The sequence below is a fragment of the Hibiscus syriacus genome, unplaced genomic scaffold (assembly GCF_006381635.1).
Source record: "Hibiscus syriacus cultivar Baekdansim isolate YM2019G1 unplaced genomic scaffold, ASM638163v2 tig00112249_pilon, whole genome shotgun sequence".
Lineage (NCBI taxonomy): Eukaryota > Viridiplantae > Streptophyta > Magnoliopsida > Malvales > Malvaceae > Hibiscus > Hibiscus syriacus.
The window spans coordinates 1863603-1886774 of record NW_024063281.1 but is presented as its reverse complement, the minus strand read 5'-3'; the positions used below and the strand labels follow the sequence as shown (position 1 = coordinate 1886774).

The 23172-nt window shown below is 35.7% G+C and overlaps 6 protein-coding genes across 7 annotated transcripts; 1 reads left to right on the top strand and 5 right to left on the bottom strand.

Moving 5' to 3' along the window:
* Positions 1-35: 35 nt before the first annotated feature.
* LOC120176608 (disease resistance-like protein DSC1) lies at positions 36-6830 on the bottom strand. Its single transcript, XM_039183007.1, has 7 exons — positions 6054-6830; positions 4926-5959; positions 4739-4881; positions 3410-3724; positions 1891-3300; positions 1076-1635; positions 36-976 (listed from the first exon to the last, which is right to left on the bottom strand). Exons 1-5 carry the CDS (start codon positions 6698-6700, stop codon positions 1891-1893), a joined length of 3549 nt encoding a protein of 1182 aa, XP_039038938.1. The 5' UTR covers positions 6701-6830; the 3' UTR covers positions 36-976; positions 1076-1635.
* An 8219-nt stretch (positions 6831-15049) lies between these two features.
* LOC120176478 (ankyrin repeat-containing protein BDA1-like) lies at positions 15050-16750 on the top strand. Its single transcript, XM_039182906.1, has 2 exons — positions 15050-15710; positions 15822-16750. Exons 1-2 carry the CDS (start codon positions 15129-15131, stop codon positions 16743-16745), a joined length of 1506 nt encoding a protein of 501 aa, XP_039038837.1. The 5' UTR covers positions 15050-15128; the 3' UTR covers positions 16746-16750.
* A 59-nt stretch (positions 16751-16809) lies between these two features.
* LOC120176480 lies at positions 16810-17758 on the bottom strand. 2 transcript variants are annotated; one of them, XM_039182909.1, is made up of 3 exons: positions 17474-17758; positions 17342-17380; positions 16810-16893 (listed from the first exon to the last, which is right to left on the bottom strand). In XM_039182909.1, exons 1-3 carry the CDS (start codon positions 17742-17744, stop codon positions 16883-16885), a joined length of 321 nt encoding a protein of 106 aa, XP_039038840.1. In that variant the 5' UTR covers positions 17745-17758; the 3' UTR covers positions 16810-16882. The 2 variants fall into 2 exon arrangements, with proteins under 2 accessions (XP_039038840.1, XP_039038839.1); XM_039182908.1 differs by lacking the exon at positions 16810-16893 and having other exon boundaries at positions 17136-17380.
* A 92-nt stretch (positions 17759-17850) lies between these two features.
* LOC120176607 (disease resistance-like protein DSC1) lies at positions 17851-19828 on the bottom strand. Its single transcript, XM_039183006.1, has 5 exons — positions 19787-19828; positions 19209-19673; positions 18725-19033; positions 17953-18629; positions 17851-17863 (listed from the first exon to the last, which is right to left on the bottom strand). The coding sequence occupies exons 1-5, from the start codon at positions 19826-19828 to the stop codon at positions 17851-17853; spliced, it is 1506 nt and encodes a 501-aa protein (XP_039038937.1).
* A 2-nt stretch (positions 19829-19830) lies between these two features.
* Positions 19831-21546, bottom strand: LOC120176479 (disease resistance-like protein DSC1). Its single transcript, XM_039182907.1, has 3 exons — positions 21393-21546; positions 20019-21261; positions 19831-19921 (listed from the first exon to the last, which is right to left on the bottom strand). The coding sequence occupies exons 1-3, from the start codon at positions 21420-21422 to the stop codon at positions 19914-19916; spliced, it is 1281 nt and encodes a 426-aa protein (XP_039038838.1). The 5' UTR covers positions 21423-21546; the 3' UTR covers positions 19831-19913.
* On the bottom strand, positions 21440-23094 carry LOC120176606 (disease resistance protein RUN1-like). The gene is made up of 3 exons (XM_039183005.1): positions 22052-23094; positions 21537-21707; positions 21440-21445 (listed from the first exon to the last, which is right to left on the bottom strand). The coding sequence occupies exons 1-3, from the start codon at positions 23060-23062 to the stop codon at positions 21440-21442; spliced, it is 1188 nt and encodes a 395-aa protein (XP_039038936.1). The 5' UTR covers positions 23063-23094.
* Between the last annotated feature and the right edge of the window lie 78 nt (positions 23095-23172).

Genomic DNA, 23172 nt, shown 5'->3' with positions numbered 1-23172 from the left:
CTCAATTGCATCATTCTATAACTCTACCCTAACTTATAACTCTAAATTATAAACCCTAAATCCTAAACCATATCCCTATTACCTATAAATACTAACTTAGTGTTTATAATTTAAGATTTTAATTTACGAAGACATAGAATGATGCAATTAAAAATCTTGGAGGGCTTTAGTTTATCGACCTCGCTTTCAGACTTTTAAGATAATTTAGAACCCAAAACTCTTAGAGCAAGTTGTAGGATAGATCTAGAAAATGAGCAGCAGGAGTCAATTGCTTAAATGCAAAAGTAGAAAAAGGTTGAAGAGAATCCTCCTCATTTAACTTTCTCACATCATGCATACTATTGCCGGCTCCGGCATTGTTCAGCACTTGTTTATCTCCGGATGTTACCATGATTTTACTTCTATCACCAAAATGTTTAATACCCATCCATGCTATTTGATCCGAGTCATCAACGTCATCAAGGAAAATGATTACTCTTTTATTGTGGAGCCTCTCATGGATAAAACTGGATCCTATTGAGGGCATATCTATATGTAATGATAGTCACCAGACGAATTTTCCTCCTATATGCCACCCTTTTGGTTTTCCAACTTTAGCTAATGCCTTTTTCCATTGTTGTACTTGATGCAGCCCTTTTGATTCATGGTCATCAAAGGAAGCTTTGAAACTCCCACCAAAACTTCGCACGTGGGATTTGGCAGAAAAAACTTGTTCTCCCAACTATTTGTCCTTGATTGTCCAAGCATGATATTGAAGAAGCATAGTTGACTGACAAAACAATCATCGAGAGATTTGGCAGAAAAACTTGTTCCCCTTTCTTGGAGAAGACATCTATTCCCGCTTCTTCCAAAGCTTTTAGTAGATGAGCGGTGAGGTCAAGGCCTGTGTCCACCTCTGAAGCTCAAGAAAACTTGATGCTTCATCAACTTTTATATAACATATTCAACAATATTCTTGATGTGCTCGGTTTCGGGTCTGCCAAATAATCAAACAAAAACATATATGGAATCTAAAAACAGAGCTAAGTCAAATAAAGAAGATAAGGACTGTATATATATAGACACATACAGTTACCTGTTGAATTCACCTCCTTTTATATGCCACCCTTTCAATTTTCCGGCCTCAACAGAGGCAGCTTTCCATCGTTTCACTTCATCAATTGTCCTATCTGATTCATGCTTTTGAAAGGATTTCTTAAAATGGCCACCAATATTATGGACATGGGAAGGATCAAAATGGTAAAAGATGGGAAGAACAATTTGACCACGAGTGCTCTTGTGGTCCATGATGTCACAGAGTTATGTCGAGCATGATTTTGAAGATGCATAATCTTTAGATAAAATGATCAAGGAGAGTCTTGAGGCTGCAATTGCTCGAGAAAGTGCTGGTGAAAGCTCCACTCCTCTTCCCAATTTTTCTTCGTCGAAGAAGACATCAAGTCCCTTGGCTTTCAAAGCTTCGAGTAGATGAATAGTGAAGTTGAGACGTGTGTCTTCACCCCTAAAGCTCAAGAAAACTTGATGCTTCATTGGAGGAGAAGAGGAAGAAGAAGCCATGATAGAATACTGATTTTGTTATTGAAGCAAAAGAGAGAAAATGGCAATGACACTTTGCTTGTCTTGGCTTGTTTTATTCTGGCAAGAATAGACTTGGGGTTATTATAAATATATGAGAATTGACAAGTTTACTTGGTAAAATACACGTGGATTATCATGTAAGATTTGTTATAACGATGATGGATTATGGATATTAAGAATTCGGTAGAAAATAAAAAAATAATCAAAGATTGTTAAAATGCGAGCGTTATCAATAGGTTAAGAAAATTTATGAAAAGATACTACCTTATAATCACCTCGTATAATTCAACTAAAGAAAATGAAACTCCTCACCTATCCATTTGGACGGTATTTTTCATAAGTATTCTCTCTCCTCCAATTCAGGTCCTCAATCCGCTTCTTCTCCATTGTAGCATAAACTTCCTCAACACACTCGGCATCAACAAAAGATACATGAACACCACATTTCTCCACCTGATAACCCTCTTCGTCACTGTAGAATTCAAATGAAGCCTCCTCATAACCTTCGTCTTTTTTAATCATATTACCGCTAAAAAGAATCAACACGTGATCACCCACGTACCGACGCTTTTTCTGAAAATCTAGTTCATTGAACCACCCACAGCTAGAACAGTAGCAACGACCACCGGAGGTTGTCAATTTAAATTTACATTCAAAATGACAGCATTTTGAGGCATGCGTGAGATCAGCCACAAGGCAGATAGAAAACACCAAGTATCTGCTCCCACCACTACACCTGTTGGGGTCTATCTTCAAAATTAATGAAGAATTCATGCTCTGATACTCAAACAAGCTTGTTGAAATATCGTTTCCAGGGAAACAGCAAATCAATCTTCTTGGACCATAAACATTTTTCTTAACCCATTTCTCTGCTATGGATCCAATTTTGAGTGCGGCATTTGCCACAATGTTATCAATTGAATCTTGATTCAAGCTCAAACAATTAGAGAATATCATGAAAAAGTCATCATCAACATCAAAAGAAAATGGTTCATACAGATGCTGATTTTGATCTGTGAAGGATACCTTTTCTAATGATGTGCAGCCATGTGCGTCCAAGTACCGTAGATATGGTGGGAGCTCTGAGAGTAATTCGAGACTCTTGCAGTAATCAATTTTCAAATATCCAAGGCTTAAGATCGATGAGGGCACCTCAATTGTTGAAATCTCATTCGAACCAGAGATGTCAATATTGCATTGTAGCTTTTGAATACTTGAGCCCCTCATATCCAAGTATTGAAGAATACTTAAAGAGTGGAAAGACAGGGACACTTGCTCAATTTGGGTGCCAGATAAGTATAATTCTTTTAAGCTTCTTGGGATTTCTGGAAATTTGGTGATTGGGCAATGACTAAGGTCCAGACAATGAAGGGATTCCAACTTCAAAATATTCTTCGACACATTTTTAACACTCGAGTTTCTCAAACACAGCTTTCTAAGACGAACCAGATGCTCAATTGAATCAGGAACTTCTTCTATACTTGTTTCTTCTAAACAGTGCAACGAGAGATGATCTGGGACCTCCGGAAATTTCTTGAGTTTATGACATCCCTGGAACTCTACTCTTTTAAGGGATGACAAATGACTGAGGCAAGGAAGTTCAACCAAATTTTCACATCCCTTACAGCAAAGGATTTCAAGGTGGATCGCCCCCAACAGAGTAGGAATCTTTCTTAAATTCTTACAATGAGAAAGGTCAATTTCCCTTAAATTAGCAAGACCCTGTGCAATGAAAATAGCTGTATCACTTGTCTACTTCGGGCGATAATGAAAATGAAAAGAACAAAATAAAATAATATCTGATGTATTGACCATGTATAAATTCACTCACCTGATGATTATCTTCGTTCCAAAGTTGTTCTATGTCGCCATGTGATAATTTCAACACAAGAAGATTCTTTGGATTAAAACTTGATGATAAATATTTAAATGGGTAATACTCCCAATGAAGAAACCTTAGTTCATCAGGAAGATATAAAATACCAACTTGGTCTGCATGCAGCTTCTTGTACTTCCCAACACTAAATGGAGGGAAATAGAAATTGATATATCTAAGACTATGCATCTTCTCAAAAACAGAAGAGAAAAACTTTAGATTATCAATTTCAGACATATCTAACTTCATTCCTTCAATTCGGTCGGTCCCCTAACAACAAAAACAATTTATCAAATATTAGCATAGAAAAATTTATAATCATTCCATTACATCACTCGTTAAAAAAATTTATGAGCATACACCTTTTTAATGAATTAAATGATGACACTCAACTAAAAATGAAGTCACTTTAGGCGTTGTATCATTTATATCACTAAACTTTCAATTTTGCAAATTATAGTACTGGACTTTGATTTTTCGTTTCAATTATATCACTGGGCCGTTAAATCGTTAACAACCGAATCAAAACGACATCGTTTTGTTGAGGTGTCTACGTCTACAACCGCCGTTAACTATTTAATGGCTCAGTGATATAATTGAAACGAAAATCAAAGTTCGGTGCTATAATTAGCAAAATTGAAAGTTTAGTGGTATAAACGATATAACAACTAAAGTTCGGTGGTATCTAATGTAGTTTACCCAGTGTGTCATAATTTAGTTCGCCCACTTAAAGTGTATAAAAAATACAGGATCAATACATTAAATATAAACTCCAAAAAAAATACAGATAACTAACATTTTAACAATGCATAATTAATTGAATTTACATAGACAATACACCAGATATAAATTCTAATTAAAATCGCACAAATTGAGTTAATTTCACTAAACGTCCTCAAACTATGGTCCTCATTCTAAATTAATCCTCAAACTTTCGAACATTCTAGTTTCATCCCTAAACTATAACTCTTATTCGAAATTGAACTCTAAACTTTTAATCATTCTAATTTCATCCCTAAACTGTGGCCCTAATTCTATATTAGTTCCCAAACTTTTGAATGTTTTAATTTCAACCCCAAACTTTTAAGTGATTTAAGGGATGTTATTGGAATGTTCAAAAGTTTGAGGACTAATTTAAAACGAGGATCATAGTTTCAGGATGAATTTAGAATGTTCAAAATTCATAGTGACCGATTTAAAATGAGGGTCATATTTTGAGGATTTATAATGCAATTAACTTCACAAATTCATATAGAAATGAATATAAATACAGTTAGAGCTTACTTTGTTATGCAGGAGCACTTGAGACACGTCTTCGAGAATCCATAACCTGCTGCGATTTCCTGGATCTTTAGATTCTTGGCGAACAATCTTCTTGCCCATCTCTGCAAGCATATCATGCATAGAAATAGATTGATCGAGGAAGTTGGTTATTCCGGCCCCTATGACCCTACAACGCCTAGTTGTCAACCATGATTTTTTAACCGGTGGTACTCTTTGAAGCGCTTTCTGAACTCTTCTGCCTTTCCAAGCCTTTCATGTACAGGGATATCTTTAATAGGCGATATATCAAGTAGATGCTTGTCGACCAAGTTGCTTATTCCACTGACTGCACCCTTATACAAGCAGCTTAGAATTTTTTCTACATTTTTCATAGGTTCCCCATTAAAGAAGCATGCTATATCAAGAAATATATTCTTTTCTAGCTCATCCAACCCGTCAAAGCTACTCTTCAAAACTTGGGAAATTTCTGGCTGGCCGTACTCCTTTAGCTTATGCATCTCACTTTCCCACTCTTTTCTAGATTTTTTATGTAGTTCAGAACCCAAAACTTTGAGAGCAAGTGGATTTCCTTGGGCATATTCTAAAAACTTGTTCGACAGATCTCGAAAATCTGGATCAGGATTGAACTGTTTAAATGCAAACGTAGAGAAAAGTTGAAGAGAGTCGTCCACATCCAGCTTCTTTACCTCATATATTTTGTCAACTCCTACATTCTTGAGTACATGTCTATCTCTAGATGTTACAATGATTTTACTTCCATGACCAAAATGTTTAACACCCATAAAATCTATCTGGTCTGGGTGACTAACATCATCGAAGACAGCGGCTACTCTTACATTATTCAGCCTCTCTTGGTAAGGAGATCCTATTGAAAGGGTGTCTATACGAATTTCTTTCTCGCTTAATAGTTTGGAAAGAAGTTCATTTCGTAAAGACTCCCTTCCTTGCTTTTTAATTTTCTCACTAACATTTAAGAGAAAGAAACCACGTTTAAAGTCTACTAAGATTTTGTTGTAGACAGCATCAGCTAGGGTAGTTTTGCCTATACCACCCATTCCCCAGAGTCCTATTATCCGACTGTCTTTTTGCTCAATCAGACCCAAAATTGCCTGTTTCTGATCATCTATCCCAACCATTTCTTCAGAAACATTTCTAGACCTCTTATTCATCAATTTTTTTGAAACATCGTCGACAATCTCCCGAATGTACTCAGTTTCAGGTCTAGCAGAACATCAATATACATATAATCATGTATAAAATCAAGAAACAGAGATAAGTCAGATATAAGAATACGAGAAAAATAAGTATAGTTTACCTATCGACTTTGCCTCCTTTTATATGCCATCCTGGTATTTCACCGACTTCAGCGAAGGCAGCTTTCCATCGCCTCATCTGGTCAACTGGCCTGCTTTTCTCATGCTTTTCGAAGCATGTCTTAAAACGCCCAACAAAATTTCTCACATGAGAAGGATCAACATGGTAAAATATGGGAATAACAGTTCTTCCATACTTGCGCTTGCGATCCATGGTGTGGAAGAGTTCATCCAGGCATGAGTTCGAAGAAGCATAGTCTTTAGATAAAACAATTAATGAGATTTCTGAGGCTGCAATTGCTTTAGAAAGTGCTCGTGAAAAATATTCCTTCCCTTTTTCCAGATCCTTTTCGTCGAAGAAAACAGATACTCCTCTGTCTTCCAAAGCTTTGAGTAGATGAGCAGTGAAGTTAAGGCGCGTGTCCTCGCCTCTAAAGCTCAAAAAAACTTGATGGTTCCTTTCATGGGAAGAGGAGGAAGATGAACCGATTGCTTGAGGAAGTGCTTGCGAATGTTGCTCGCCTTTTCTCGGTGTTTCTTTACGGAAGATGACATTCATTACCCTGTCTTTCAAAGCTGTGAGGAGATGAGTGATGAAGTTAAGGCATGTTTCTGTTTGAGGAGAAGAGGAGGAGGAAGAAGACGCCATGGAAGGGTATGGGTTGAGACAAATTATATCTTGATTGAAATTTGGATATAATGCTTCATCATCTTTTGTATCCTTTTTATTAATGGGAAGCGCTGGCTAATACATGAGCGCGTGGACCCTTGAAATCATCTCATTTGAAAAACATTTTAACCGACTTTCATAAATGTATTCGTTCAAGTCTCTCAATCATGGAAAGAATAGCAGGAAAAAGAAGAAGACTCCATGAAAGAGAATGGATTGTGTGGTTGAGACAAACGCAGCAAAATATGTCTTGAAATTTGGGCTATCCATGTGCGTGTGGACCCTTGAAACCTTTTAACCTACTTTAGAAATTTCTGCTTATGCTTCTTTTTCAGTAAATTACATTCTATTGATAACCCAAGTATCAATATATTTATATTTTAGTCACCTAACTCCAAACATATTCAATTTTAGCCCAATATTATTGATATTGAATAAGACTTGATGGTATGTAAGGCCCTCAAACCGGAGGCTAACAGACATAATGAGGACATGGTTCATGACATTCTTGATAAACAAATGGTAGATCGGTAAATGTGAGGGATACGGCTAGCGAAATGTCACACCTCGATTTTAGGGCCATAATTTTATCTGGCATAATAAGGACAAAAATGGAACTTTTAAGAAATTTTAAAGTTTTTGTATAAAAAATGAGGAAGTTGTTCAGGACTTTAATGAATTCCGATCAAAGCTTGAAATCAAAATAGCGACTCCCAATGAGTTTGAGGACCTTATGTGTGTTTTCCCTTTTTTATTTTGAATGAAATAATATGAGAATAAATTTGAAAAAAAAAATTGAGTTTGGGAATAAGAAGGGACTCAAACCCGTGACCCCTGCGTTAATAACCCATACCCTACCACTAAGCTAGGTTATTATAATTGATAATATTATATTCGAAATATATTTTAAGCCTGGTGAGGATTTTAAAATCCCAAATTCTTTTTCCCCAAATCAAATTTTAATCCCTAAAAACAAGTAAAAAAAACTCCCCCAAAACTGTTTCAATTCCGTCGTCGTTCACCATCGAACTTTGTGGTCTCTCGGTCGTCGTGGCCAACGCCGCACGCACCAATCGAAACGTCTCCCTCGTTCGATCCAAGCCCAGTCGGCCTCCTATCGTGAATCATCGCTGTTCGTCTTGGAGAACAACTAGAAGTTTCACCGGAAAAACTCAATTGATCATACTTTTTATTACAAGAATTTTTAGACGAGACATTTAATTTATCAAGCTCAATTGAATCTGGATCGGGATTGAACTGTTTGAATTGGTTGTTAACGATTTAACTCAATTGAGCATACTTTGATTTTTCATTTCAATCATATCACTAGGTCGTTAAATCATTAACAGCCGATTCAAAACGATATCGTTTTGTTGAGGTGCCTACGTCGACAACCACCGTTAAATATTTAACGGCTCAGTGATATAATTGAAACGAAAATCAAAATTCGGTGTTATAATTAGTAAAATTGAAAGTTTAGTTGTATAAACGATATACCAACTAAAGTTTGATGGTATCTGATGTAGTTTACCCAGTGTGTCATAATTTAGTTCACCCACTGAAAGTATACAAAACACACTGAAAGTGTATAAAATATACACGATCAATACATTAAATATAAACTCCAAAAATAAATACAGATAACTAACATTTTAACAACAATGCATAATTAATTGAATTTATCAGATATAAATATTAAAATCGCACAAATTGAGTTAATCTCACTAAACATCCTCAAACTATGATCATCATTCTAAATTAATCCTCAAATTTTTAAACATTCTAGTTTCATCCCTAAACTATAATTCTTATTCGAAATTGTTCTCTAAACTTTTAATCATTCTAATTCCATCCCTAAACTATGGTCCTAATTTTATATTAGTTCCCAAACTTTTGAATGTTTTAATTTCAACCCCAAACTTTTAAGTGATTTAAGGGATATTATTGGAATGTTCAAAAGTTTGAGGACTAATTTAAAATGAGGATCATAGTTTCAGGATGAATTTAGAATGTTCAAAATTCCTAGGGACCGATTTAAATTGAGAGTCATGATTTAAGGATAAATTAGAATGTTCAAAAGTTTGAGGACTAATTTAAAATGAGGGTCATATTTTGAGGATGTATAATGCAATTAACTTCACAAATTCATATAGAAATGAATATAAATATAGTTAGAGCTTACTTTGTTATGCACAAGCACTTGAGACTACTTTGTTTTTGTAGGATACTTTTGTGTTTAAGACGTCTCATTAACTCAACAACCTCTTAGCCCTAATTGTAGAAATAACCTTTGTAGTGTAACCCGAACTCCCACTGGTCATCACTACCTTGGTCTCATCGTTCTTGCGAAGTTTAAGACGTCTTGCCTTACATCTCATACTTGCGTCATGCTTCGAAATCCAATCCATGCCTAAAATTACATCAAACTCCCAAAATGGTAGTTCCATTAAATCGGCTAAAAATACCTCACCCTGAAGCTCTACGAGGCAAAGACGGTGAACCTTGTCGACCAAAACATCTAATCCTAGGTGACTAGAAACTCTGACCACTATTTCTAAATCCTCAACCGAGATATTTCTCTCTTGTAACAGATCATAACAAACATAAGAGTTAGTGGAACCCGGATCTACCAATGCAGTAAAAGAAATGGAGAAACCTGTAAAGATACCTAAAATCACATTGGCAGTATCACACTCCTCTTGGGCTTTGATGGCATACTGGTGTGAGGCTACCCTGGGCTCTTGGATGGTCTCGAATTTGGTAGCACCTATATTGTACTACCTTGAAGTGGCTCCGCCACCCCTTGAGGACCTTCGGCCACGCTGAACGGTTGGTGCAAATCTTTGAGATGATGCAGAAGTTGAACTCTAAGCTCAATGGCAGTCTCGGACGAAATGGTCTAAAGACCCACAGCTGAAGCATCCTCCAGTGGCTCAATAGCACTCTTCAGAGTGTCTGTGTCCACAAGTCAGACACATTGGGTGAGTTGGTATCCACTCATACCTACTGACACTCGAACCACCAGCTGATGATAAAGGTCTCTTACGTGAGTCGAATCCAACTCTACGGTCTGATATATGATCTATCCCTGATGACGGTCTCCCTAAACTCTGTGGGACTCTGGCCCGCTTCGCTAATGACTAAGATGGCCTAGAAGACTTCGGAGCCCTCCGACTCTGACCCACTAAGTCACTCGCCACCTGAGCTTTCTTGTTTAAAATTCTCTCGACTATTTTTGCATGGCGAGTCAACTCTACAAAGACACGAGGGGGATCAGCTGCCAACTGATTTTGAATATCCAAGTGGAGGCCCTCCCTGAACCTCCAAATATTGTGAGCCTCCGTCGAAATGAGATCTGGAGTGTACTTGCTTAACCCTAAGAAACCTTTTTCTCGTACTCAAGTACGGTCCTGTCACCATGCGTCAGATGAAGAAACGGATCCATCAAATCATCGGTATGTGACTCCCCAATGTACTTCTCCTTGAACTCAATCAGGAAGAGCTCTCAGGTGGGTCTCTCTGACTCTATCGCCAACTCTACGGTCTCCCACCAGTAGATCACGTCACCTTTCAAAAGGGTGGTGACACACTCAAGCTTGCCCTCGGGAGTAAGATGCAACTAACATAACGTACGAATTGTCTCTCAGAGCCACTGGTCTGCAAAGATGGGATCGTCGTCCCTAGAACCATAAAAGTCAGTGGTTATATACCTATGGAGCCTATTAATCCAGGACTCTTGAGGCACTACGATAGGCTGAGTTGTGGGTACGGGTGGGGGAAGGCATATAGAAGACTGATTCAGAATAGCTCGAATGATCTACTTAAGGGTCAAAATCAAATCACGAAAAACGCTCGCCTCATCGACTCTTGCGTCCGCAGGCACATCATGCTCAGAATCTGGGACGTACTCGTCACCAAAATCTATGGCTAAAGAGGAGCGACTCGAGCATAAGGTACAATAAAAAATTTACGTGCATCAGACTTTGTACCTTACAAATAAAATCCGAATATTTCACAACAAAGGACGACCGTCATAATGCTAGAGTAACTCGGGTGTCCTAACTGTTTCCTGAGTGTTACACAAAGGCAAATCTTATGTCATCCTAGCTTATTTGATTTCTATGTGAGAACTGAGTTAACTTGATGGTTTTCACTTGCATTGAGTACTTGTAATTTATACGAACTCAAAACACCTAAGCCCGAACACTTAAACCAATTGAACCAATTTTGCCAAAAATCACCGTGAGTATCGATATTGTTCCAGTAGTATCGATACTGACCCCCAGGGTATCGATACTCACCTGAGATTCGATACCAAATTTAGCTTCAACGTTTTGAAAAATATCTTAAATTTGGTATCGATACCCCTATAGGGAATATCAATACTCTCATGAGTATCAATACCAAATTTATATTATGAAATCTAAAACTTGCCGCCAGTATCAATACTATCCTCTGAGTATCGATACTTAATTAAAGGGTATCGATACTCACTTTACAAAATAGCCTTATTTTGGCCTTTCACGAAGAGCAGTATCAGTAGTGTTCTTTCAATACCGATACCGACGGATAGAAGTTCTCTGTTTTGAGCACGAAATCACACCCAAATTTCACCCATTAATTCCCCTAAGACCAGTAAACATATTTAATGTCTTATTTGGTGTCTTAGAGGTCAAAAGGTATCAACTTTCATGCTTGCAACATACAAATACAAATTTCACCATGAATTTACTCTAGCATGTTTTCATGAACTAAACAAACATACCATTCATCTACATTAAATGATCTACATGTGGTATGGACAAGTTAGAATTGTGTTACCTTGAAGCTAGGTGACTGAAAAGCGTTCTCAAATCACCCAATGACTAACTTTTCCTTGCCTCTAGCCTTTGAGCTCCCCCCTTGCTCTTGCACTAATCAAAGCAAGTTTAATGAGTTGTTAGCTCATTTTAAACCTTAGGAAGAAGCCAAAAATGTTTATTTACAACTTAAATGCCATAAAATGAACCAGAACTTAGGATTTCATAAACCCCACTAAAAACTATTTTTGGCTAACTAAGTCAAATCTTACAAAAGTGGGTTTGAAAGAAAGCTTGAAGTATGAAGATTATGAATCTTACCTTAGAATTCATAATGGAAGCTTGAATTTCTTAAAGCTTCCAACTTTGCTTGGTTCTTGAAGAAAAAGGAAAATAAAGAGTAGAGAGAAAGAAGACAAGCATGGTATGGAAAAGAGGAGGGTGCAACAAACATGATATCATCAAACAATTAAGGAGTTTCAGCCTTTGTTTGAATAATTGGGTTACTTACTCATTTGGTCACCCCACTTTCATGCTAAGGTTAAAACACCCTTTTAAAGGCTTGTTGGGCTCATCCCAAGCCCAAATCAAATTTATTTGGGTCCAAAGTTTCATGAGTCAAAGGTAATCATCCTAAAGTCCAAATCAAATATATCCGAAACTTCTAACATGTGATTCGGGGCGTTACACTAATACTTAGGGAAGAGGGGGTGTCAACTGAGAGCTTTTAATCATCTGCTCTAAAGATTGTTGATGACTTTATTTATTGAGTAAACATGTTTAGTATCAAAACTATTACTTTTGTCCCGTTTTGGTACCTAAACTTTCATTTTTTTAAATCATACCTAATGTTTACTTTTTGTTTCATTTTGACACCTCTCTGTTAAAAACTTAACAGACCTGTTGTATGTGGCACTCTTTTATTGGTAAAGTACACCATTCATCACTCAACTATCTTCTCACTCCTATTTTGATCACTGAAGCTTAATTTTTTTATTTAATTACTTAACTTTCAAAATTCTCATAATTTAATCACTCTAATTTTCGAAATTATTTTTTATTTTAATTATATATTAATAAAATAATAATAATAAATGTCATGCCATAAAAATTATTAATAAAATAAATTAAAGTTATTAAAATGAGAGTAATTTGAAAATTGAGTAGTTAAATTAAAAATTTTAAATTTTAGTGACCAAAATAAGAGTGAGAAGATTGTTGAGTGATAAATGATGTAATTTTTAAACTACGCTTCATTTTTTATGATATTTGTAAATTTCATTCAATAAACAAAGGATAAAAAGTAAAGAACAATTAAGCATAATTGGTTATGCTTTTTTTTTTTCATTGTTAACGATACTCACTAATACACATGTAAACATAATGTTCTTGAAAGAAACTAGAAACAACAAAATTAGTCCTTAAAATATTAGTATTTTGCTAGATTTGAATTAGAAATCAACAAAGTTTAGGTGCCAAAACAGGAAAAAAAATTAATAATTTAGATACTAAACGTGTCGTTTATCTTAAAAATTGTAAAAATTTTGTTTTGTTTTTCAAAACGTAAGATAATAAGCTATAAAGTCTTCATTTCATCTAACATAAAATGTTGCGATAAAATCATCAACTCCACAACAAAAGTAAGCTCATTCTACTATGATTGTCAGTGATTTATTGACGTGGTCCAAATTCAATTGAAATATTTTTAAATCATTTTTTTATTTCTTACTTAAATTTTATTTCTAATTTTCTACTTGTTAGTTTATAGAAATTATAGAATTGATATGCATATTTGATATTATAATTTATATTTTTAAAATAAATAAATAATAAAATAAAATTATGTACAAAAATTAAAGATGTTAAAAAGATTTAGCCTCTATAAAGATTAAGTTTTGGCTCCTTCCCTGCATACAACCTGAAGTAAAATGGGCCACCGATGAAGTAGATGCTAGCAGTTTTTAGCCCAATAGGACATACGAGTAAATTATTTGGGAAAATATGATAAGTAGGAGTTTATTTTGGGATCTAAGATATTTTTTACAGTGTTTATGAAACTCGTCACGTGGAGGTGATGAGTTTCAATAAAAATATTTTTATTCAAACTCGTCACATCGATGTGATAAGTTCCAGTAAAATATATTTTTTTATTAATTTTTATCACATCGGGGTAAAAAATTTAAATAAAAATATTTTATATTAGAACTTATCACCTATATATGACGAGTTCAAGTCACTGTAACAAATGTTGTAAATCCCTTAATAAACTTGCCCTATTGGGCTAAATTTTTTTGGTTCTGCCTTATTAGGTAAAAAAATCAGACGCCAACGGCCTAGCAATGCAGCCCACTGATGGATACAGTACAGAGGGATTCAACTTCCCTGTGTCTTCTTCAACCTTTCTCTATTCTTCACCTCAGTCTCCTTTTTTTCATTAGAAATTCACACATATAAAGAGGTTAGAAATGAAGAAATTGATTGCGGTGGGGTTTCTAAGGTCCACACGCATATTGATTGGTTCTCAGTTTTGTCGGTAAAAGCAATAAATAAAAGGTTAAATTATGCGGATAGTCCTCTATGTTTTCAGTTTGATTTGTCATCAATTTAAAAATTAAAAGAGAATGATCCTAACATTATCGATTCATTCGATTTTAGTTCTTCGACCATTAAATTTCGTTAAACCTCTTTTGTTTAAGTCTCTTTGGTCTAAGTCCCTAACATGGCTAAGGGACTAAAATCACATTGGAGTTAACGACTGAGAGACTAAAATCGAACGGATCGATAATGTTATGGACTTAAATCGAACAGATCAATAGGGACCATTCCCCCTTAATTTTCAAATTGATGACCAAAGTCATCAAACCAATAACATAGGGGACTATCTGCATAGTTTACCTAAATAAATGTGATTCTCTTATGTCCTCATGTAACAACTATCTTGACTCGTTGATAATGGCTAAGCTCAAGTCATCGCCAATGTTTAAGTCTAGCTAAAGAGTGAAAAGCTGGTTAAAGACTTTTCAAATGGATTAATTTCATGGTTCCACACGCACATATCCGTCTCATAAAATATGTCTACTTTATTAAAATGAGATCTCTAAAATATATTATAATAAGGTAAAATTATAAAATATTAAAATTTAAGAATATTAAATTTAGAATAGACATAAACAAGAATTTTTTTTGTTCGTTAAACACCATAAATTTGATGATCTTTTAGAAAGAATTGATCATAATTAAATTGTTGAGATAATAATAGAGAAAATTAGATTTTTTTTTGTTAAATCTTACCAATGAAAAATATTTTATCTAAGTTCACATATTTTTTCCATAGTATGGGTCCCAAATTTTGGAGCCACGTGGCATTTCACACGTACATGCATGATGGACATGTTTTATATCCCAATTCTGATCTTTTTGCCTTAACCACACAATCCATCCTTTCAAAGCTTTAACACAGAAATAACCACAATCTTGTGTAAGATTCAAACATTTGAGGATATATTTATTACTTTTTAATAACTAAAAATTGTGTAATGGTAGAATAGAAACAGTTTCTTATTACTTAAGTTCTCTCTTCCGATTGTCAATTGATCCTACCTCTCGACATGGCTGGAAGTTTGACAAGTGCTGCTCGTATGGGAAATGTTAGTGATTTGTATTCACTAATTCAGGGAAATGGGAATGTGTTGAGGCACTTTGATGAGGTGGAGTTTATCGACACTCCATTACATATAGCTGCAGAAGAAGGCTGGACGCGGTTCGCAATGGAGATGATCAACTTAAAGCCATCATTTGCTAAGAAGCTAAACCAACAAGGCTTGAGTCCCCTCCACCTTGCAGTTCAAAGAGGCCATAAAGAGGTGGCGCTACGCTTTTTGGAGATCGACAAAGATCTTGTTCGTGTCAGAGGAAGGGAGGGTAAGACTCCTTTGCACTATGTAAGTGAAGTTGGAAACCAGGACGGCTTGCTCGATAGATTTCTAGAGGCTTGCCCTGATAGTGTCCTGGATGTTACAACTCAAAATAGCACTGCTTTGCATATAGCCGTGGAAAACAGAAGGCTAGATGTTCTCCAAGTCCTACTTAGGACACTTATGAAGACAGCCTATCATCGAGAAGTGGTGAATCGAAAGGATGAAAATGGCAACACAGCACTGCACATAGCAGCTAGCAGCAATGAGGCCCAGGTTTGACTCCTTAGTGTTAATAATTAATACTACATTGATTGTTTTGTACTTTATAGAGACGATTAATTGATTAATGTAGCTTTTTTATATCTCAAACTATCAATTAAACAGATGCTTAAACTACTATTAAACTGCAAGGCTGATAAGCATGCCACTGATCAAGCTGGTTTGACGGCACTGGGTGTTGCCCAACAACATGGTTACACAGAAAGCATTACTGTTTTGCGTGGTTGCTTTATTCCAGTTGTTTCAAAGTTTATACCTAAGTTGGAGAAACAAACCGCCAGTTATGTCACCAAAGCATCGTCACTGATTTTCCGTGATATGGATAATATATCAGGCGAGAACCGTAATGCATTACTGGTAATTTTAGGATTGCTTCTAACTGCAACGTACCAAGCCACACTTAGCCCGCCTGGTGGTGTTTGGCAGGGTGGAAACGCCTCAAAGAAACTGGGGACATCTGTCATGGACCCTTCCCAGTTTCTTCTTTTCTATATTCCGACCTATGCCGTGTTCATCGTAACCTTTTTCCTAACTCTAGCCCTGCTTAAACCTTTTCCCCGTGGTTTCAGGACAGCACTTCAAGTGCTACTTGCGTTTCTTGCAGTATGCTTTCACCAATCAATATCTTTTATTGTCCCATCCTCTTCAGCATCAATAATTCTCTCTCTCCTCTCGGGGATCGTTTTCATCTTAATGGCGTTCATGTGTATTGCATATCAAGTGTCAAAATTCAGTGTTTCGATCGTGGGATGTTGGATTTTACCATTTCACTTCTCAGGTGCTGCAATTCAAGTGTTGTTTTTATTATTTTTTCTGTATGATAAGTTCTGGAAAGGCACCATTGTAGTTGTAGGTTATTGTTTATCATTTGCAGTTTATGCTATGGTTGATGATAAATTTGACCCCATAAACTATATCATGTACCCTATAGTATCAATAGGATCATGGTTAGTCTTCCATCTATGTCGATTCTGCATAAAGCAGAGCACTAAATTGTGTAACTATTTTAAACTTCAAATTTGTAATTAATCCAAGTTTAATCCAAGTTTATGCTATGGTTGATGGTGGAATAAAAAGCAGATATTGTTCAAGAACATATTCCGAATCTCCTTGCAGCCACCATTGCTCCTATGAATAAAACCAAGCCAATTTCCTTCTTGGACGATCTATTCTATACCTAAAAAAGAAGACAGGTGAAGAAAATAATTAGGTGCAACTATCACAAATTATTGAACAAATTTCCCATTTTATGTACAACCATCACAAAAGGTTGCAGTTTCTCAAAATGGTATATCGCTTTGTAAATGACAGCAATTTCAGTGCAGAGCAATTCAGATTCATACTCCTTTTTCCCTTCATTACGTCTTATTTGTGTACAGGGCCTATGTCGATACCTCTAACAGGAATATTTACTTATGGAGTTTTCATTATGTCATATACCTGCATGCACAACACTTTCCCACTTTTGTCAATTCTACTCATGACCAACGACATGGATGCTAGTGCCAGCAACAACATGCTCAATTCCGTGCATAATGATATAACAAGAGATTAACTAATACTAATTTATTTGTGCAGTTGTCAGATGTAATAGAGAAGCAAATGTATTTCTAAGTTCCAATCACCTGTGACCCTGTGCCGATTTGATCTCCTCGTTCTTGTTTCTGCATAAGATATAACAAGAGATTAACTAATAATTTATTTGTGCAGTTATCAGATGTAATAGAGAAGCAAATATATTTCTAAGTTCCAATCACCTGTGATCCTGTGCCGCTTTGATCTCCTTGTGCTTGTTTCTGTAGCAGAATGGTGATGGGGTTCCTCAGTATTAGCATCCTCTTGAGAATTAAAATTGTGGTTGGATTTATCACATCTCATGACATCAGTAATGGTGCACCTCTCTGCATCCACGTAAATTACATCAACTCCACATTTCTTCACCTCGATATATTCTTCTTCATTGAATGTGCTATGTTTGATGCAGAATTGAAATGATGCCTCCTCATAATTCTTGTCTTCTCTAACCATATCCTTACCACACAGAATGTACGCATGATCACCCATGAAAATACCATTTGTCCAATGCTTTGCCTCGCAAAATAACTCACTTTTGTACTCTCCAAAACCACCATCACTACCACTGGCGGCTACCAGTTGATATTCACAGATAAATTCAAGATCTTCAATGCGACCGCTGTCAGTTAGATCGGCCACAAGACATATAGCAAAAACCAACACTCTGCTCCCACTACGCCCACTTGGGGCTATCTTCAAATTCAAGGAAGAATTCATGCTATGATTCTCAAACCTATTTGCTGAAATTTTATTTCCCAGGAAACAACAAATCAGTTTTGGCAGGGGATCCGGCGAGAACTCCTTATAATATCTTGATGCCCATTTCTCACTTAGGGATTGAATATTGAGCATGGCATTTGCCTCAATGTTATCAATTGAATCTTGATTCAAGCTGAAGCAATTAGAGAATACCATAAACAAGTCACTTTCACCACCAAAAGAATGGAAAGTTCGATCAGTGAAGGATACACTTTCTAATGACATGCAGTCATTTGCATTCAAATACATCAGATCTGGTGGAAGCTCTGAGAGTGATTTGAGACTGTTGCACTCGGTCATTCTCAACTCTCGAAGATTTCTTGGAGTTTTTGAGAATTTGGCAATTGGACAACAGCTCAAATCCAATGTTTCAAGATGCTCAATTGAATCAGGCACTTTTTCTATTCGAGTGAATGATAAATTTAAGTAATGCAACATATTTGGGAGTTCAGAAATTTCAACCGAACTTTCACACCAACTACAGTCAAGACTTTTGAGGTTTATAGCTCCTAATAGATTAGGAATCTTCCTTAACTTCTTGCTAAACGAAACGTCGATTTCCCTTAAATTGACAAGATCCTGTACGAACAACATTTTATATTTATTTTAGAAATCTTTTATACTTAATTATAGATAATTTTTTCCCTAGATGAAGGAAGAACAAAAGCTTATACCTGAAAATCTTCATTCCAAAGTTGTTCCATGTTGCCATCTTGTAATTTCAACACTACAAGATTCTTTGGATTAAAATTTAGTGGTAAAGATTTGAAGGGATAATAGCTCCACTCAAGATACCTCAACTCATTTGGAAGATATACAATATCAATATCAACTCCATTTGTAGGTGGTTTCTCCGTCCAACTCCATGTAACTTCAGATTTGACATATCTAAGATTAGACATGTTCTCAAAACATGTAGGACTTAACTGTGAGTTATCAACTTGATACATGCCGAAGTTTATTCCTTCAGTTCGAACAGTCCCCTAATGTAAAAAATAATAATTTACCAAAGTATCAGTATAAAAAGATTACAGGCATTCTAATTAAATCATAAATAAACTGCAATTATATTAGGAAATGCTTTTTTATATAAAAGCAGTGCATTAGATATGTAGCATATGAAAGGGTAAAATGAATATAAATACAAACAACTCTTACTTTATTATTGTTGAGCACTTGATACACGTCCTTAGGATTCCACAGCCTTTTACGCTTTTCAGGGTATTTAGATTCTTGATCAACAATATCTTTACCCATTTCTTCAAGCATATCATGCATAGAAATCCGCCCATAAGAATTGATGTCAAATAGGCACTTGTCGAGCAAGTTGCTTAGTCCACTCACAGCACCTTTATACAAGCAACTTAGAATTTTTTCTACTTCTTTTGATTCCCCTTTAAAGAAGCATACTACGTCGAGAAATATATGCTTCTGTAGTTTATCCAACCCATCAAAGCTACTCTTCAAAATGTGTGAAATTTTTGGTTCATCAAACTTGTTTACTTTTTCCACCTCACTTTTCCACTCTTCTATACACTTTGAATATAGCTTAGCACCCAAAATCTTAAGAGCAAGTGGAGTTCCATGGGCTAACCGATTCACACCAACAACAAGTACCCACTCCTTCCGTCAATCAGCATTAGTTTAATCCCTTCATTATGTCTTATTTGTGTACAGGGCCTATGTCGATACCACTAACATGAATATTTACTTATGATGTTTTCATTGTCTTATACCTTCATGTAGAACACTTTGCCACTTTTGTCAATCCTACTCATGACTGATTGCATATCTTCTTCGAGATCTTCCACATCATCATCATCAGGACCAACTACATGGATGCTAGTGCCAGCAACAACATGATCAATGCCCTGTATAATGATATAAGAAGAGATTAACTAATACTAATTTATTTGTGCAGTTATCAGATGTGATAGAGAAGCAAATGTATTTCTAAGTTCCAATCACCTGTGACCCTGTGCCGCTTTGATCTCCTTGTGCTTGTTTCTGTAGCTGAATGGTGATGGGGTTCCATAGTATTAGCATCTCCTTGAGAATCAAAATTGAGGTTGGATTTATCATATCTCATAACATCAGTAATGGTGTAACTCTCTGCATCCACGTAAATTACATGAACTCCACATTTCTTCACTTTGATATGTTTTTCTTTATTCTTAATGAATGAGAGATGTTTGATGTAGAATTGAAACGATGCCTCCACATAATTCTGGTCTTCTTTAACCATATCCTTCCCACATAGAATGAAAACATGATCACCCTTGCTCTCATAAATCTTCCAATCAATTTCCCTGAAAAATAATTTACTTTTGAACTTTTTAAAACCACCGTCACCATCATTACCATTGGCGACTAACGGTTGATATTCACAGATAAATTTAAGATTTCCAAAGCTATCGCAGTCAGTGAGATCGACCACAAGACATATAGCAAAAACTAATAATCTTCTCCCACTACTCCCCCTTGTGGCTATCTTCAAACTTAATGAAGAATTCATGCTATGATACTCAAATCTATCTGCTGAAATTTTGTTTCCCGGAAAACAATAAAACAAATTTGGTTCGGGATTAATCGAGAACTCATGATCATATCTTGATGCCCATTTCTCCGCTAGGAATTGAATTTGAAGCATGGCATTTGTCTCGATGTTATCAACTGAATCTTGATTCAAGCTGAAGCAATTAGAGAATATCATTGTGTAGTCTCTTTCATCATCAAAAGAATAGAAATTTCGATCAGCGAAAGATACACTTTCTAATGATATGCAACCATGTGTATCCAAGTACTTCAGGTTTGATGGAAGCTCTGAGAGTAGTTTGAGGCTCTTGGAATTTGTCATCTTCAACTGTTGAAGATTATTTGAAGGCTCTGAAGAAAAGGACACTTCTAAAATTTGAGTTTCAGATAAGTCTAAGAGATATACCTTTCTTGGAATTTTTGGGAATTTGACAATTGGAAAACGTCTCAAATACAATGTTTCAAGTCTGTCCAGATGCTCAATTGAATCAGGCACTTCTATTTTAGTTAACGATAAATCTAAGTGATTCAACATCTTTGGGAGTTCAGGAAGTTCGACCAAACTTGTACAACACTTACAGTCAAGGATTTCGAGGTTGATGGCTCCTAATAGATTAGGGATCTTCCTTAACTTCACGCAAAAAGAAACGTTGATTTCCCTTAAATTAACAAGATCCTGTACAAAAAACATATAAAATAATTGTATTACTTGTAAGCATTATCTATTTACTCTAGTCGCATAACATATTTACTTGTAAGCATTAGATTAGGGATCTTCCTAGATGAAGGAAGCATAAAAGCATATACCTGAAAATCTTCATTCCAAAGTTGTTCCATATTGCCCCCTGATAAATTCAACACTACAAGATTCTTTGGATTAAAATTTAGTGATAAAGATTTGAAGGGGTAACACTTCCACTGAAGACACTTTAACTCATTTGGAAGATATACAATATCAATATCTCCATTTGTAAGTGATTTCTCAAACCAACTCCTTAGAAATTCAGGGACATCAAATTTGATATATCTAAGATTAGGCATGCTCTCAAAACATGTAGGACGTAACTTTAGGTTATCACTACGAGACATGTCGAACTTTATTCCTTCAATTCGGTCAGTTCCCTGACATAAAAAAACAATTTACCAGAGTATTAGTATAAGAAAGATTACATGCATTCTAGTTAAATCGTAAATAAAATGCAATTATATTAGGAAATGCTTACACTAATTGGACATATCATTAAACATGTTTGTTTTTATTGTCTTTCTATATAAAAGCAGTGCATTAGATATGTAACTAACCCAACAAACACTAGAGCAGATCCTATGCTATATCCTAAAACATATATTTTACATAATATCAAGTGTGTGTGTGTGCGTGTGTATATATATATAAATAGTGTGATACTGAACCATAGGACATCATACGAAAGGGCAAAATGAATATAAATACAAACAACTCTTACTTTATTATTGTTGAGCACTTGATACACGTCCTTAGGATTCCACAGCCTTTTACGCTCTTCAGGGTATTTAGATTCTTGATCAACAATATCTTTACCCATTTCTTCAAGCATATCATGCATAGAAATCTGCCCATCAGAATTGATATCAAATAGACACTTGTCGAGCAAGCTGCTTAGTCCACTCACTGCACCTCTATACACGCGACTTAGAATTTTTTCTACTTTTTCTTTTGATTCCCCTTTAAAGAAGCATACTAAGTCGAGAAATATATCCTTCTGTAGTTTACCCAACCCATCAAAACTACTCTTCAAAATGTGTGAAATTTTTGGTTCATCAAACCTGTTTACTTTTTCCACCTCACTTTTCCACTCTTCTATAGACTTTGAATATAGCTTAGCACCCAAAATCTTAAGAGCAAGTGGACTGCCATGGGCTAACCATACAAACTCGTAGGATAGATATAGAAAATCAACAGAAGGATTCAACTGCTTAAATGCAGTAATAGAAAAAAGTTGAAGAGAATACTTCGGATTTAACTCTTCCACCTTATGTATTTGGGTAGCTCCTCCATTCTTAAGCACTTGTCTATCTCTAGACGTTAGAATGATTTTACTTCCATCACCAAAATCTTTAACACCCATCCTGTCTACTTGTTCTGGGTCATTAACGTCGTCGAGGACAACAATTACTCGTATATTGTTCAGCCTCTCCCTGATGAAAGGGGTGTCTATACGAATTTCTTTCTCCTTTAAAAGTATGGAAAGAAATTCGTTTCGCACGGATTCCTTCCCTTTTTTTTCTATTTTCTCTCTAACATCTTGAAGAAAGCAGCAACTTTCAAACGTGTTACGGACTTCCATATAAACAACCTCAGCAAGAGTGGTTTTGCCAATACCACCCATGCCCCAGAGTCCTATTACTCGATTTTGCTTAATCAGCTCCAAAATCTTCTTTTTCTGATAATCTATTCCGATAAATTCTTCAGAAGCACTTCCAGAATAACTATTCATCAACTTATTTAATACATATTCAATAATATCATTAATGTACTCGGCTTCAGATCTGGCAGATAATAAGAAAAATAAAAGTTAAACCAAAGATAAAGTCAAATAAAGAGATG